The sequence below is a fragment of the Peromyscus eremicus genome, chromosome 8a (assembly GCF_949786415.1).
Source record: "Peromyscus eremicus chromosome 8a, PerEre_H2_v1, whole genome shotgun sequence".
Taxonomy (NCBI): domain Eukaryota; kingdom Metazoa; phylum Chordata; class Mammalia; order Rodentia; family Cricetidae; genus Peromyscus; species Peromyscus eremicus.
This window is the reverse complement of record NC_081423.1, coordinates 91,485,630-91,501,303: the sequence shown is the minus strand read 5'-3', so window position 1 is coordinate 91,501,303 and position 15,674 is coordinate 91,485,630. Positions and strand designations below refer to the sequence as shown.

Genomic DNA, 15,674 nt, shown 5'->3' with positions numbered 1-15,674 from the left:
CTACAGAATGGGTTCCAGGACAGTGAGGTCTACACAGAGAAATCCTGTCACATCAAACAAACAAAAAGAAAGAGACAATTATTTTTGGAGACTCCAGAAAGAATAAGCCCTGTTCACACTTTGATGTTAGCCCTCTAAGCCTGGCTTCAGGCAGCTAGCATCCAAATCTGAGGAGAACTTACTATGGTTACTATTGGTTTTAGTCACCATTTCGGTGGTCATTTGTTATAGCAGCAGTAAGGAACTCATACTGCCTGTTAACAAATGAATCCAATAAATACCCTGAATGCAGTGGGCAGGCCCTGCCATCAAGGAACTTACACTCTAGTAAGAGAAGAAAAAAATGCCCACAACCATGGTGCTAATTAAGGCAGGACAGTCAAAGGCCACAGGAAGGAACATACCTGAGGAACTTCGAACCCAGGCCCCGAGAGTCCATTAGGAACATCCACGTTATTAGCATATGGGAGACACACACACATACTTGTTGAAGCATGAAACTCTGCCTCAACGCTGCGAGGCCCGGGGCAGGAGGACTTGGTGTGTGTGGAGGAGGGGACAGGAGCAGGCACTGTGTCCCTCCCTTACCTTGCCTGCTCAATGAACTCCGCTGCCTTTTCTGCATACTTCTGTGCAAGGCCACTCAGGTTCACCGGCTGCTCCACGATGTTGAGGTTTTCGTAGAGAGGAAGGGCCACATCTGTGTAACAGTCCCTCTCGGGGCTCCTGCGTGGAAAACACAGCGAGGGGAGCACTCATTTTCACATCCTAAATAATCACAGAAAGCTTTAGTGCTGCGACACACACATATGTGAAACACGAAATAGCTGGTCCCAAGGGATTTAGCGGATCAGTCACGGCTTTTCCCTTCCCTTTGAATAGATGTTTATGTTCCTTGGATGAGCCAGCCACCCTGTAAAACTTGATGAGATACTTCTGAGCCTGGGACATTACAGTCCCATTTTGCAGAGAGAGACACTGAGGTCTGAACAGGTTGGTCCCATACATAGCCCACCAGCACTTCCACAGCTGGCTCTCTCCACTGTCCAGCCTCAGTGACAGTACGTATGGTAGGCAACACTGGGTACCGCGGGTGCTGTCCCTGACCAGGATTTCATGTGGGAAAAAAAATCTGATAATAGGGCAGAATATATAAGATGGCCTAGGGTGGTTTTAATTTTTTTTTTTAATTTTTTTTTTTTTTTTTGTTTTGTTTTTCGAGACAGGGTTTCTCTGTGTAGTTTTGCGCCTTTCCTGGAACTCACTTTGTAGACCAGGCTAGCCTCGAACTCACAGAGATCCACCTGCCTCTGCCTCCCGAGTGCTGGGATTAAAGGCGTGAGCCACCACCGCCCGGCTGGTTTTAATTTTAAATCATGTTTAGAAAGTTTGGAGAAACTGTGTAACACTGAGAAAATAAAAAAATATCCCAGCACTCGGGAGGCAGAGCCAGGCGGATCTCTGTGAGTTCGAGGCCAGCCTGGGCTACCAAGTGAGTTCCAGGAGAGGCACAAAGCTACACAGAGAAACCCTGTCTCGAAAAAAATAAAATAAAATAAATAAATAAATAAAAAATAAATAGAAAAAAAGGAAGTCAGAAAGCTACCAGTTCTTGGTGAAAACCAATTCCACCTTAGGAGGGTGAAGTCAATCTGACCGGCTGCTGCCTCGTGGCTGTACACCTCCTCCCCTGGCCACGATCTGGAGTAAGTTACCTTCACTCCTGGAGTTTACACCTGTCTAGAATAAGGTCACCTGTGCCCCTTACAGGGGACGTCTGGAGGACAAATGGCAGCTCTCTGCCCTGGTCATCACCAAGAAGTGGGCGAAAGGACAGAAGTCCTACAGTATCACCCATGTCCTCCGGGGGACAACCGGAGAGGGTTGGGGACATAGGAAACTGCACTCCACCTCCATGCACATCTCCCTGCTGGGGAAGGCATCAAACTGAGGAAATCATTGCCAAACCCTTTTTTTTTTTTTTTTTTAGGAAGCCGCTGCAGCTAAAAACATGGCTCAGCGGTTAAGACCACGTGTTGCTCTTACAGCGGACCCAAGTTCAGTTCCCAACACCCACATGAGGCGGCTCAAAACCACCTGTAATTCCAGGGATCCAACACTCTCTGGCCTCTTTGGGCACCTCCTCTCACATATACAAACCTACACACAGATGCACACACATATACATAAAAATAAAATAAATCTTTACAAAAATTATGTGAATTTATTTGATGTTGGCTTGGTTATTCTGTATTTTTGCTGGAATTTTCAGCTTTTCATTGCCTTGATAGAATTTCACTGCCATTCCGAGTCTAAGCCAAGCAGCCAATGCTTTCAATTCTGTTTTATTGTAATATAGATTGACGGTGAGAGAAGGAATGGGGGTGGGGAGAAAGGGAGACACTGGTTGAGACATCTCACGCCATTGTACGGCCACATGGGGTTGTGGGTATGACCCCCCCTAGGCCACACACAGCTGTGTAAGAAAGGCACCAAGACACAGCCCAGCCTTTCACACTGTCACCTGCCATCTTATTAAGCACAGACCTGGGAGGGGGTCTGTTTCTTCATGTCCCATGTGCACCCAGGTGATGACATCCACAACGCTGGTCCAGCAACCACGCACTAAGAAGCAAACCTGGAGGACATGGCCCTGGACTCAGACTGGAATCCGGGTTCTTACCTCCCGCCGTCCCTGGTGTGACCCAGGCAAGGCAAACTGGTCCGTGGATTACAGGCAAGGGTGAGGCGTGCCCAGAATGTAACAACTTCTCAATAAATAATCATTTTTATATTAACTATTCTGTGACTAATGAGTCAGCGGAGACGTTCCCCAGGCAGCTGAGACACCTGTGGCCTCGGGAATAACTACAGCACAGGTTCTGAGGGGGAGGACCACGGGACCGAGCTAGTTTGTTACCTCAGTAAGGCTTAGCAACTCTCCCCCCAACCCCCGTCTTTATCTGTGTATGTCTCTCTCTGTCTGCTTCTCTGTCTCTGTCTCCACCCATCTGTGTATGTCTTTCTCTCTCTTTCTCCCTGTCTCTCTCTGCCTATGTCTCCCTCTCTGTCTCTGTATCTCTCATTTTCTTTGTCTCTGTCTCTCTGTGTCTCCCCCTCTCTATCTCTGTGTATATGTCTTTCTCTCTCTCTGTCTCTGTCTTTCTCTCTATATATATATTTTTTCTTTCTGTCTCTGTGTCTCCCTCCTCTGTCTCTGTATATGTATAGCGCATTCTCTCTCTCTCTCTCTCTCTCTGTCTCTCTCTCTCCATGTCTCAAGTCTGGGCCAGGGAAAGTCTAGGAGCAAAGCCAGCAGGCAGAGGAAGGAGGCCCCACCTGTGTGAGATCTTGGCAGGCACAAGGCTCTCCCCAGGTGAGCTAAACAATTCAGAGATACTGGAAAATTCCAACAGAAAAAAAATTATAATTCCCATCTTTGCATTGGGGCATAAATAAAAAAACCTTTTGCCCTGAATGCATTCTTTATCTTGTGTGCTGCCTCAACCGTCCACGTCTGTCTCACTCACTTATTCTAGAACTCCAGTCTCCACTTTGACTTAAAGCCCCCAGTCAATGCAGGGAACATTCTTACCTCCATAGGCCATCGCTCTGGGGACATGCTGGACAAGGAGGGTGGTTGTAGCCGGGGGTGTCAGTGCAGCCCATGTCATGGCTGTATGGGATTCCAAAGTAGTAATCAAAACCTGGAAGAGGGGTAAGGGGTTAGCACCCCCACTCACTGCTTCTCAGCATGCCTGCCCTCTCACACGCACAACAAAATTTAATTTCCTGTGATTTAATATTACTGTGCTCAAGAGTGTGTAATTAAAAGAGTATTTGATTAATATCCCTTTGAAGTATGCAAAGAAAATCACTTTGCGGGGTTCTGGCTGTAAGACTAGCTTTGTGAAATGTCTTGTGATGAAAGTTAGCCTAGACTGGGAGGAAGTACCAAGAACTGCTGACCATCTAACATCCTCTAAAGTTATGAATACATGTGGTAAGTACTCGATTTAAAAAAAAAAAAAAAGAGATCCACTGCATACATGGTAGTTTAAGGGATCAAAATTCTGCCCTTGGGAAGCTTTCTATGTGGGCCACTGAGATGACTCAGTGGGTAAAGATGCTTGCCAACAAGCCTAATGATGTGAGTTCAAGCTCCAGAACTGTATGGTAGAAGGAGAGACTTGAGTCCCAAGAGTCGTCTATTGTGGACTATTTGTTTAACAATGTAAAGATGTGTGGTATTTGTTTATGCTGCATTTGTTTAACAATATAAAGATGTGTTCCATTGCCTGCCTAAGGCATCTGATTGGTCTAATAAAAAGCTGACGGGCCAATAGCCAGGCAGAAGAGGGATAGGTGGGGCTGGTGGGCAGAGAGAATAAGTAGGAGGAAAAAAGGGGGGTGGATGAGTCAGGCATAATCCCAGCATAATGGTAGGATGAGGCTGAAGGAGCCTGAGTTTGGGGCCAGCCTGGCCTATATACTGAGATCTTGGCTCATCACTAGAAGGGTCAGAGGAGGAAGATATTCCCAGATGCAGTGGGTGGGGTGGACACAGCAATAACATCTCAACACACCTCCTAAAGAATGAGTGTCTGAGCCAGGACTTCAAAGGCTGGGAGGTGGGATGGGCTGGAGAAAGAATGTGAACGCTGTAACCCAAATTCTTTGTATCCACGTTTTCTGACATTGTCCCTCAAACTGTCTCTTCTACAGCTCAAGCTCTTAACTGGGCCTGACAAGCAGGGAGGGTGCCTTGCCTCTTCAGCCCCTGCATGTGCCTCTGGCCTGCTCCATCTGCACATTTCCTATCCCGTTTCTCACGTGACTCATACTCTGGAACGCCAGTGGCTTTGCCTGGAATCGCCTGCTCTGTAGCTCTTACTAGTGAAGCTATAGAGAAGCAGTCCCGCAGAGATCTAGTGCAGTTCCCATAAAATGCCCCTCTCCTCACCGCTTCCTGCCAGCCCCTTCCGCTTTCTTTCTCGGAGTCCAACCACAGCCTTTAGACTCGGCCAGCATGAACGACAGGCTCTCTTCCCCTTCGCACTGCATTCCTTAAGTTGGAACATTAGACAGACCCTCATCTACCAGTAGGAGGTTTACATCTCATGTAGCTTCAACTGTCAACACATGACATAGCTTAGAGTGACCTGAGAAGGGGGAGGGGTCTCAATGAAGGGACCTCCCCGATCAGACTGGCTCGTGAGTGTGTTGCTGAGCAACTGTCTTCTTTGCTCACGGATGTAGGAAGACCCACTGTGGGCAGCACCATTCCCTAGGCAAGGCAGGTAGTTTCAGGCTACAGCTAACTCAACACAGGTCTGTTTCGACTTTAAGTTCCTGCTTTGACTCCCTTCGATGACGAACTACGACCTGGAAGTGTAAGCCAAATAAATCCTTTTCTCCCGGAGTTCCCTTTGGTCATGGCATTTGTCGCAAGAGCAGAAAGGAAACTAGACTAGTATATAGAGAACGGCTGGTAAATGTTACTAGTACTGAAGAAGACCTGATAGCTCCATGTCAACCTTATCTGTACAAATAGATTTGAATACCTCACAGGTAAACGACAGACCCCTCAGCTGTCGTCATTTGTGGTCACGATGAGTAAATGCTTCAGGTTTTGTGGGCAAGAAGTCTCTATGATGGCTTCCGAACTCTGTCACTGTAGCATAAAACACCCGTGGGCAATAGGCACAAAGACGAACATGACTGTTTCCAATAAAACTGTACTGACAGAAACAGCTTGCTGGATTTGGCCCACGCTGTGTGTATACCAACTCCTAGTTTAGATTATCAACTGCCCTCAGACCCCAGAGTTAGTGAGAAGCCTCCGTGTTTACTGGAGCCCTGGTCTCTGAAATAACCAAGAGTCGCAGGGGGAGTATGGATGCATAAGAGGGATGGGTGATGTTTGACATGATCCATGGTGGGTTCATGGGGGTTCATGGGAACCAGGATAGTGTACATGGGCAGAATACAAAAAGCAGGAGGGGACAGGAGGGAGCAGCTAAGAAACCCCACAGCGCCCAAGCAAGAAGGCTTTCAACACTATGTGATGCAAAGGCAGCAAATATGTGGATCTTTCTTCCCACTCCTGGGTCAGACTCACAAACCCATCATGGAACCTCTGCCTCTAAGCAGGGTACAGTCTAGTATGCCTTTCTGCTCAGGACTCCAGGAACAGTGCTCAAGATGTCACCAATGGAGCTAATCTAACCCCTCATTTGTGGAAAGAGACCTACTTTCTGCAGTAATTTTTGGCCAGTGGACAGGCTTGTTGTTCCTTCCCTCCATCGTCCATTTTTAAAAAGGCACGACTCCATCTTCTGCCCTCTGTGTTCCTTGAAAAGGATCCTTCAGGCACAATGCACCCCTTTGCACAGTTAGGGAGAGACACTGAGGCAAGGTGAGGGAGAAGTTTGCAAAACAGAGACTGTCTAAAGGAAAAAGTGGCCCATTTGTGTATAAAGTGACAGGGGAGGACAGACAGGCGTACGTAGCAGGTCAAGGGCTGCATGTGCTGACGTGGTAGATGGCTTCTAAGGGACCGTCTGCGGGTTCCCACGAGCAAAGGGAAAGGGTACGGAAAGGGCAGAGGCACAAACTACAAATTGGAAAGAACACTCATACTTCGGCAAATCTGACATTCAGAGAGTGTGTCACTGAGCGATTAGAGAATCCACTTTGACAGCCTGGTCTTGACCTTCTTCTCCAGGGGTGAGAGGTCTGAGGATGCAAACAGATGCAGGAAGAGGCCAGGGGGCAGCTTCCTCTATCCAGGTCCACGACACAGGTCTGTGCTCCAGCAAACCATCAGACCTTCTGTTTAAAAACTTCTTTCTACCTGTGTCATCAGGACTTCCAGACTGTTCCCTAAGGCGCAAAGAACTGGGAGATGGAAGGAAATGGATGGGTCCACAGTGGACTGACTAGCCTTTCGGGTAGACAGACAACAAGATAGAGGACCAGAGAAGGTTCTAGAAAGAGATGTGAGGATGGGGGCACTGGTACCCTGCATGTACCTAAAGACTTTTGAAGCAAAGATGTCTTAACGTAGAATATCTCCAGGGATACAATGGCTTCAAATGCTCTTTTACACAGGGGTCCTTATTTTGGGGTTCCCAGGGAACAAACTCCAAAAGAATTCTTACCACGAAAATTGGGGTGATAAGGGCCATGGTGCCCAAGATGCCATTTGCCTGTGGAAAGAGAGAGAAAGAGAGACGTTCAGATGGGGCTCTGTGGAAACATATAGACTTTCCAAGAAGCTAATCACATACTCGGTTCCCATCAGCTTCACACTCCGGTGAGAACGAAGAGAACCTGCCGGTGCTGAGTTTTGCTCTCTGGGGCGCAAGGGATCCTACAAGGAGACAGGAGGCAAGCAAGGACCGGATGACTCAGGACCACGTGGGAAAGATGAGCTGGGGCTAGTCTCTCTTCCCAGCAGCCCAGTGATGCTGTCCAGCTGAGCCTCCTCCTTCGGGAGCACACAACTTGTGATGCCCTGCGGAGCATCCTGCAAAGATGAAGAGGTGTGCAGGTCCCCACCCTGCCCGGCCTCAGCATCTCTGGGCATTGTCGTCGGCAGTGTGCAGAGGCCAGGGCACAGGCCACTTCCCCCAGCAGCTCTAGCACTGAGACACCTGCAGGGCAGCAAATGAGAAACCTGCAGATCCTGCTCCACCAGCGCATTCGTTCTGAAGAGATAATTGGGTGATGTGGGGCAGAGCTCTGACAATGTGAGAAACTCTGATCAGCTCGTTTGCTCTGCGGACTGGATCCCAGGAAAACACTGCCAAGGCAAGCTGGCCAGAGATGTAAAATCAATCCAAAGATCTAAACTGTGGCGACCTTTGACAACATGAAGGGAGGAAGGAAGCCAGCAAGCAGACACAGGCGTGTGACTAAGTAAACTGTTTGATGTGGCCTTAGTAAAACACAGCCAAACTAGCTTTTAAAGAAAACACGCAGAGAAAAAAATTAACAGCCCGGGAATCAAGATGAGCATCTATATGAGTCCATGATCCCCGTCTTGCAACTGCAAACTGCTGTGTTTACTGAAGACAGGCTCTTACTACGTAGCTCAGGCTAGCCCTCAGGTTCCAGATCTCTTCTCTACCGCCATGCCCAGCTCTGTCCTGTGGCTCTGAAAAACAAGTTTTGTTTTGTTTCCAAGGCAAGGTTACTTCTTGTAGCCTTGGTTGTCCTGGATCTCGCTCTGTAGACCAGGTTGACCTCGAACTCACAGAGATCTGCCTGTCTCTATGGAGATTAAAGGCGTGTGCCACCACCAAAACCAAAACCCAGCTGAAAAGCAAGCTTTTTAAAGAAAAAAATCAAGGGTAAGTGCAGTGGTGCACACCTTTAGTGCCAGCACTCAAAAGACAGGGGCGGGTGGATCTCTGTGAGTTCCAGGTCAGCCTGGTTTACACAGTGAGTTCCAGGCCAGTCAGGACTGCATAGTGAGACCTTGTGTCAGAAAAGAAAAAAAAAGAAAGAAAAAACGGAGGGAAGCCTGGGTGGTAGCGCATGTCTGTGACTACAGTGCCCAAGACACTGAGGCTGAAAGTTCAGAAGTCAGATAAGGTTATATAAGAGTTCAAAGCCAGGCTACACAGCAAGTCTCTGTCTGAAATATATCGTAATATATTAAAATATATTAAAATATAAAATATTTTATAAATATATAATATAAAATAATTTGAAGAGGGAACGGGTAAAAACACATGAACACAGACAAAGAGCCAAAGTGGTGTTGAGCACTGTGAACGGCCCCTTTGGTGAGTTTCATTCATAAGCAGGTAGATGCACTTATCTTCTTCAGGCTCACCAAAGGTGCAGTTTGGGGTGGGGGCTGTGGGGGAGAGCTATACAGACACCTGGGATCAGTCGCAGACTTGGTGTTTAAAGGCAAAAAGGAACCACAATACCAAAGCCAGGCCCCTGCTTTGTATGAGGCTCTAGCATCAGGCAGTCCAGAGACGGAACCCATCCTGGCTCTAGGGATAACATGGATGTATCTAATAGGTCTATTTAATAGGCAATCCCCAGGGGGAGCTTCATGTGCCTTCTTGGTACTGATGACAGCGTAATTATACCTCAGGGTAGGAGCAGGGAGGAGTGTCTTAGTTAGGGTTACTATTGCTGTGCTGAAACCCCATGACCAAAAGCAATTTGGGAGGAAAGAGTTTGTTTGGCTTACACTTCCACATCATTGTTTATCAATGAAAGAAGTCAGGACAGGAACTCAAACAGGGACCTGAAAGCAGGAGCCGGCGCAGAGGCTTACTCATCATGGTTCGCTAAGCCTGCTTTCTTATAGAACACAGGACCACCGCCCAGGGCTGGCCCCACCCACAGTAGGCTGGGCCCTCCCCTATGCATCACTAATGAAGAAAATGCCATGACTGCTGGGTGGTGGTGTTACACAACTTTAATCCCAGCACTCGGGAGTCAGAGGCAGGTGGATCTCTGCGGGTTCGAGACCAGCTTGGTCTACAGAGTGAGTTCCATGACAGCCACAGCTGTTACATAGAGAAACCCTGTCTCAGGATGAAAAAAAAAAAAAAAAAAAAAAAAAAAACCACCTTACAACTGGATCTTACAAAGGCATTTTCTCAATTGAGATTCCCTCCTTTCAGATGACTTTAGCTTGTGGTCAGGTTGACATAAAACTAGCCACATAGGAAGCTAGAAAGAGAAAATAATCTTTAATTGGTCCCTTCTTCCACTAACTGGGGCTTCTCCTTCTGAGTCAATGAATGTCGTCCTCCGCCTATAAAAGAACTCAGAGTGGGGAAGGAAACACCAGAGATGCCAGCCCTTGGTCTGTGTTAGCAACCTCCTCCAAGCTAACACAGAAGGCTCCAGAGACCAGAGTCTCATCCACAGGGACCCTCACTGTCACATGCCTGCTGGCACACCCTCCCTTACCTTTTCACTAAGGGAGAGACACAGGAATCCCACTGGAACCCGGGCTTTGAAAGTAAATAACAAGCACAAACAGGCTGAGGAGGCTGGAGGAACTGCTGGGTGGTCTCAGCATCTGGGGTCAGATCCTGTGCAGACACAGACAGCACCTGCCGCAGGCAGGAATGTGAAGCCAGTGTCCTCAGGTTCAAGACATAGTTCTCTGGCTCTACAACAGGAGAATAATAATCCTATGTAAATGAACGGGATCTCTGGGGCCAGAACACAGGCCATGCTGATTAAGAGGTGCCTTAAAAATGTATACAAGGAGAGGAAGCCTAGAGTTCCAGCACTCTGAGGCTGAAAAGAGGACTGTATGCTTGGGGCCAGCCTGGGCTACATAGTAAGACCCTGTTTCAGAAACAAACAGAGCTAGGGATGCAGTTGGTAGAGTGCTTGCCTAGGTTCCATCTCCAGGACCACGTAAAACCGGACATAGTGGCACATGCCTAAAATTCTAGCTCTCAGGAGGTGGAGACAGGAGGATCAGAAGTTCCTTGTCATCCTCAGCGGCCATCTTGGGACGCATGAGACTCTAAAAAAAAAAAAAAAGAGGAGGGAAGGAAGGAAGCAAGAAGGGAGAGAGGGAAAGACACGGATGAACAACGGGGACCCCCTGCTGTTTTCCTGTCCTGTGTCCATGTCTTCACTTATGCTTCTAATAAAATTTGGCAGTTTGGCGGGGTGGGGGCAGGGTTAGGACTGTTTGCTACAGAGACAGCACCCAGTGTATTGTGCATTCTAGGTAGGTGCTTCACCACGGACTCACTTCTAGCCCAGAGCTGTCAGTTTGTTCAAGATGGCCAGGCCCAGGGCCAAGTCAATTATTATAATCCAGTTTCCCAGCCTTCTTTGCAACCTAGTAGCCATGTTACCCAACTCTGGACCGTATGATTTAAGCCCAGTTGTTGGGCGGGAAGGATTCTTATCTAACAAAAGATTCCGTTTCTTGGTAAGAATGGGTGGGTACATGCGGCTGGAACCCATTCCTTCTCTTCCCCATCCTTGATTACAATCACGGACCCTAAAGCTGAGGCAGACACTCCAGCCACAGGCACGAGAACAAAGCCACATGCTCAGGATAGCAGCAAGAGTCCGAAAAGCTCCCAATGGTATCATTGCGCGTCTGGCCGAATGGATGCAATCACTTACCACAAAGCTTATTATCATGGGAGGAAAGAGCTCTCTCTATACACGTTTCCAACCACTGCTGGGTCGTCCCAGTTACGGACAGCTAGCTGAGAGCATTCCTACCGTACGTACCCAGCAAGACACCAACAAAAAATGCAGATGCGAGCGGAAGAGGCAGCAGCCATCCAGGGACTCTGAGATCTTGAAGCAGCTCCCCAAGGTACATTACCTATCATGGCAGTGGCATAGCCAGCCGGCTGCAGCACCTCGGCCAAGGTGGTCTCGTTGAGTGGAAGCCCCCCTACGGACGTGACGGCAAAGTTGTGCGTGACTCCGTTACGTAGACCCAGCCGGCCTGTCAGCAGGGAGGCTCGCGAAGGAGAGCAGGTGGAAGCGGCTGCGTGGAAGTCTACAAACCTACAAGGAAAAGGGCACCAGCTCAGGACCTGGCCAGCTACAGGAAGCCAAATGAAAAGGAATGGGGGACTCACCCAGGACTGGAATGATAGCCCTGAGAAAAACACTTTAGAAATCACCCGGTGGTGTGTGTGCAAGGTGGGAAGAAAACTAGTCCGAGGTTAACTCAGATTGACAGGGCCAATCCTCTTTATTTACAGATTCTGTATGTCAAAGTCACTCACTTCAGGGAGTGTTTGAACCTCAAAATTAATATGTGAGCCAGTTTGGAATTATCCATGGGTGGAAACAGACATGCAGGAGAGATGAGTCAGTGATTAAAAGTACAGACTGCTCGTGCAGAGGACTAGAGTTCAGTCCCCAGCACCCATGTTGGGCAGCCTATAATTCTAGCCCCAGGAAATCCAGGACCCTCTTCTGGCTTCCATGAGCAATTGCCCTCATGTGTAAATACTCCCACAAAGACACATAGACACAAAATTTAAAAATAATAATAATAATGATCTAAAAAAAAAGAAATAGACTTAGAAAAAATCTGAGTTACAGGGCTGGGAAGACGGCTCAGTCAGTAAAGTGCTCGGTGTCTGAGGTCAAATTCCCAGCATCCATGTAAAAACCTAGCATACCAACACACATCTATAATCCCAGTGTGAGGGAAGTGGAGACAGGAGGATTCCCTGAGTTCGATAGCCAGCCTTCTAGCCTTTCTGAAGAAGTGAGCTCCAGGTTTGGTGAGAGATCCTGTTTCAAAAATATAAGTTGGGACCGGATTGATAGTCCAGTAGGTAAATGTGCTTGCCAGCAGGCCTGATGATCTGATCAATCCTCAAGACCCACACTGTGGGCAGGAGAGAACTGAGTTCCCAAAGCTGTCCTCTGACTTCCGTATGCACACCATGGCATAAGTGTGTTGTGGAATATTATTTTAAGGCATGTTACATTTGTTTATGCTCTGGAACATTTATTTAATGATGCAAAGATGTGTTGCATTCTTTTATGTTGCATTTGTTTAACTCTGTGAAGCTGTGATACTTTGCCTGTCTAAAACACCTGATGGTCTAATAAAGAGCTGAATGGCCAATAGCGAGGCAGGAAAAAGGATAGGAGAGGCTGGCAGGCAGAGAGAATAAATAGAAGGAGAAATCTGGGAGAAGAAAGAGCAAGAGAACCAGGAGAGGAGGACACCAGGGGCCAGCCACCCAGCCAGTCACTGGAGTAGGAGTGAAAGTAAGATATACAAAAAAAAAAAGAAAAGGAAAAAGCCCAGAGGCAAAAGGTAGACAGGATAATTTAAGAAAAGCTGGCAAGAAACAAGCCAAGCTATGGCCAGATATTTATAATTAAGAATAAGCCTCCATGTGTGATTTATTTGGGAGCTGGGTAGTGGACACCCAAAAAGAGAAAAAACAACCAACTATGCAAGTGTGTCCACACACATACACAAAACAAATGTAATAAAAACTATTTTTTATTAATGTGGAGAGCAATCCAGAAAGACACTTGACATCAATTTATGGCCTCCTCATGCACACAGCTGCACATATACTTATGAACACACACAAATGCAAACAACACACACACACACACACACACACACACACAGAGAGAGAGAGAGAGAGAGAGAGAGAGACTCGCCTGTTCCAATGCACACATTCCTGTTGAGATCAGACAAAATTACTCTCTCTCGTCCTATTTCAGCTTTGAGGCTATTAGTAAGTGTCCCTTGACCCCTCTATTGAGTACTATGGCTTTTACTTTTCATATTTTTGTGGGTGATTCCACTGTGTGAAAGGGCCCCTGAGTAAAGTGCTACGTGCTGTCTAGCGTTCAAATGCACCAGAGAGCTGTGATGTGCCTTACAGAGATGTGCGTGTTCCCCAAGCTGTTCAGGAATGAGTTACAGCGCAGTTGGCTGAGCTCAACGCTAATGACTCAGAAGTATGTATTAAACAAACACGGTGTCTTTAAACAGAATCACACATAAAACAAGGTTATGAACTGACTGACTGATAAAAATGCTGCATCCAGGGGCTCGCAAGAATGCGATGCTCTATTTCCAGGCAGAATAAGGTTGCGGTATCTGCTGCTTGCTGTGACCACACAAAATGTAAGAACTTCCTGCCTCTATTACACATGATTGTGTGCCCATGCTTACTTTATATAGGGAATAAAAAAGAATTCCAGGGCAAGCAGGGTGGCTCAGAGGATAAAGGCGCATGCCACCAAGTCTGATGACTTGAGTTCAATTCCTGGGACTCATGTTGGAAAAGAGAATCAATTCCTACGACTTGTCCTCTGACCTCTAAATTAGGTGTGGCAGGCATATAACACCACCCCAAACATGTACACAAGATAAATACAACATAATATAAACATGTTCTTTAAAAATTATAGGCATTGGAGCTGGGAGGTGGTGGTACATGCCTTTAATCCCAGCACTCGGGAGGCAGTGGCAAGTGGATCTCTGTGGGTTCGAGGCCAGCCTGTCCAGTTCCAGGACAGCCAGAGCTATTACACAGAAAAACCCTGTCTAGAAAACCAAAAAGAAAAAAAATCTAGGCATGGGGCCAGAGAAATGGCTCAGTGATTAAAGGCGCTTGCTGCCAAACCAAAAATCTGAGTTCGATTCCTAGGACCCACATGGTGGAAAGAGAGCACCAACTCCCACAAGTTGTCCTATGACCTCCACACTTGTGCCATTGTATGCATGTGTTCAATTCCCCATATGAATAAATGAAATATGATAAGATTTTTAAAAAGAATTCTAGGCATGTCCTCACCCATAAAGGAACATGCAACCTAGTTAGAAAACAAGACTAGGGGCTGGAGAGAAGATTCAGCAGTTAAAAGCACTTGTTCTCGTAGGGGAATAGCGTTTGGTTCCCAGCACCCACGTGGTGGTTCACAACCATCTGCAACTCCAGACCCAGAAGGTCTAATGCCCTCTTCTGGCCTCTGAAGGCACCCGGCACATACGTGGTACACATACATGCATGCAGGCAAAATGCTCACACACATTAAAAAAATCTAAAAAGAAAAATAATGTAAAGAAAGCAAGAGCGGAATAGCTAAAGAACAGCAGTGGGCAAGAGTAGATGAACAAGACCCCAAGCCCATGACAGAGACAGTGGGATGCAGGCTGGCGTGTTTCGGAACTGATTGGCGGGGGGTGGGGGGGGTGAGGGGGTGGGGGGGTGGCTTGATAAGGACCCAAGCTTAGCAAAAGATTCCACAGAGTGGGCAGGACCCAGGTTGGAATCTAAAAGACGGGGCTGTCGGGGACACTTTGAAAATCACAAGGGCAGGCATTCCAGTGGAGGAAGTTTGACACTAGCAGTTGATGGTTAAGCCTGTTTGTCAACTTGGTAGCATTCAGAACCACTTGGGAGATCCACCTCTGTGTATGTCTGTGAGGGTATTTCCAGTGAAGATCCAGCCTGACTGTGGGCGGCACCATCCCATGAACTGGCATCCATGACAGAACTCATCTTGCTTTGCTTCCGACTTGTGAAGGCACCAATGACCAGCTGCCTCATGTTCCTTCCACCATGCCTACCCCGCCATCATGGACTGCACCCTCAAACCTGTGAGACAAAAGAAACTCCTTCTTGCTGACATTGCTCATGTAACTGATACAAAAGGTAAGCCAAACACTAGTCTTAAAAATAAAATAAGCACGGTTTCTCACAAGGGGCAGAGAAATGGTCTGTGGTAGAGGGCTGGGAACAAGATCCTTGGGGATATGATGTCCTATGGTTTGATTTCTGTACCACGCAAATGTCGAATCTGGGAAAATGCAAAGTTAAACTTCAAAGGAGAACCAAGAAGACCTCATAAGAAAAAACAAAACAGAAGCAAATGAGTCTCCCTATCCGACAAATTTCAAAGAAGAACGCCCAGAGGGAAGAATCATTTCAGGTGACTTTAGCACATGGTGTTCAGGCTGTCCATCCCAATGGGATAAAAAGAAATCTAAGAACAACACCCAAAAAGTATATTGCAAGGCAATCTTAAACTTTATACAGTGGCTTTATTATTGGTGGAAGTGTTAGTACAGGGGCTTGGGGGACAATTTCATGTGTATGAGAGAGTAATGTAAATAAGTAATTATATTAATGCTCTTAACAGGGAGCCAAGATTTC

The 15,674-nt window shown here is 47.2% G+C and overlaps 1 protein-coding gene across 1 annotated transcript in view; it reads right to left on the bottom strand.

Annotated features, from left to right (window-relative positions):
* Arsg (arylsulfatase G) overlaps positions 1–15,674 on the bottom strand; it is a 135,895-nt gene that overhangs the window by 45,508 nt on the left and 74,713 nt on the right. Inside the window, exons 3-6 of the mRNA XM_059272035.1 lie at positions 11,345–11,532; positions 7,164–7,211; positions 3,596–3,707; positions 589–726 (exon numbers count right to left, since the gene is read on the bottom strand). Of these exons, the coding sequence (XP_059128018.1) occupies positions 589–726; positions 3,596–3,707; positions 7,164–7,211; positions 11,345–11,532 (486 nt within the window). The remainder of the gene's footprint in view (positions 1–588; positions 727–3,595; positions 3,708–7,163; positions 7,212–11,344; positions 11,533–15,674) is intronic.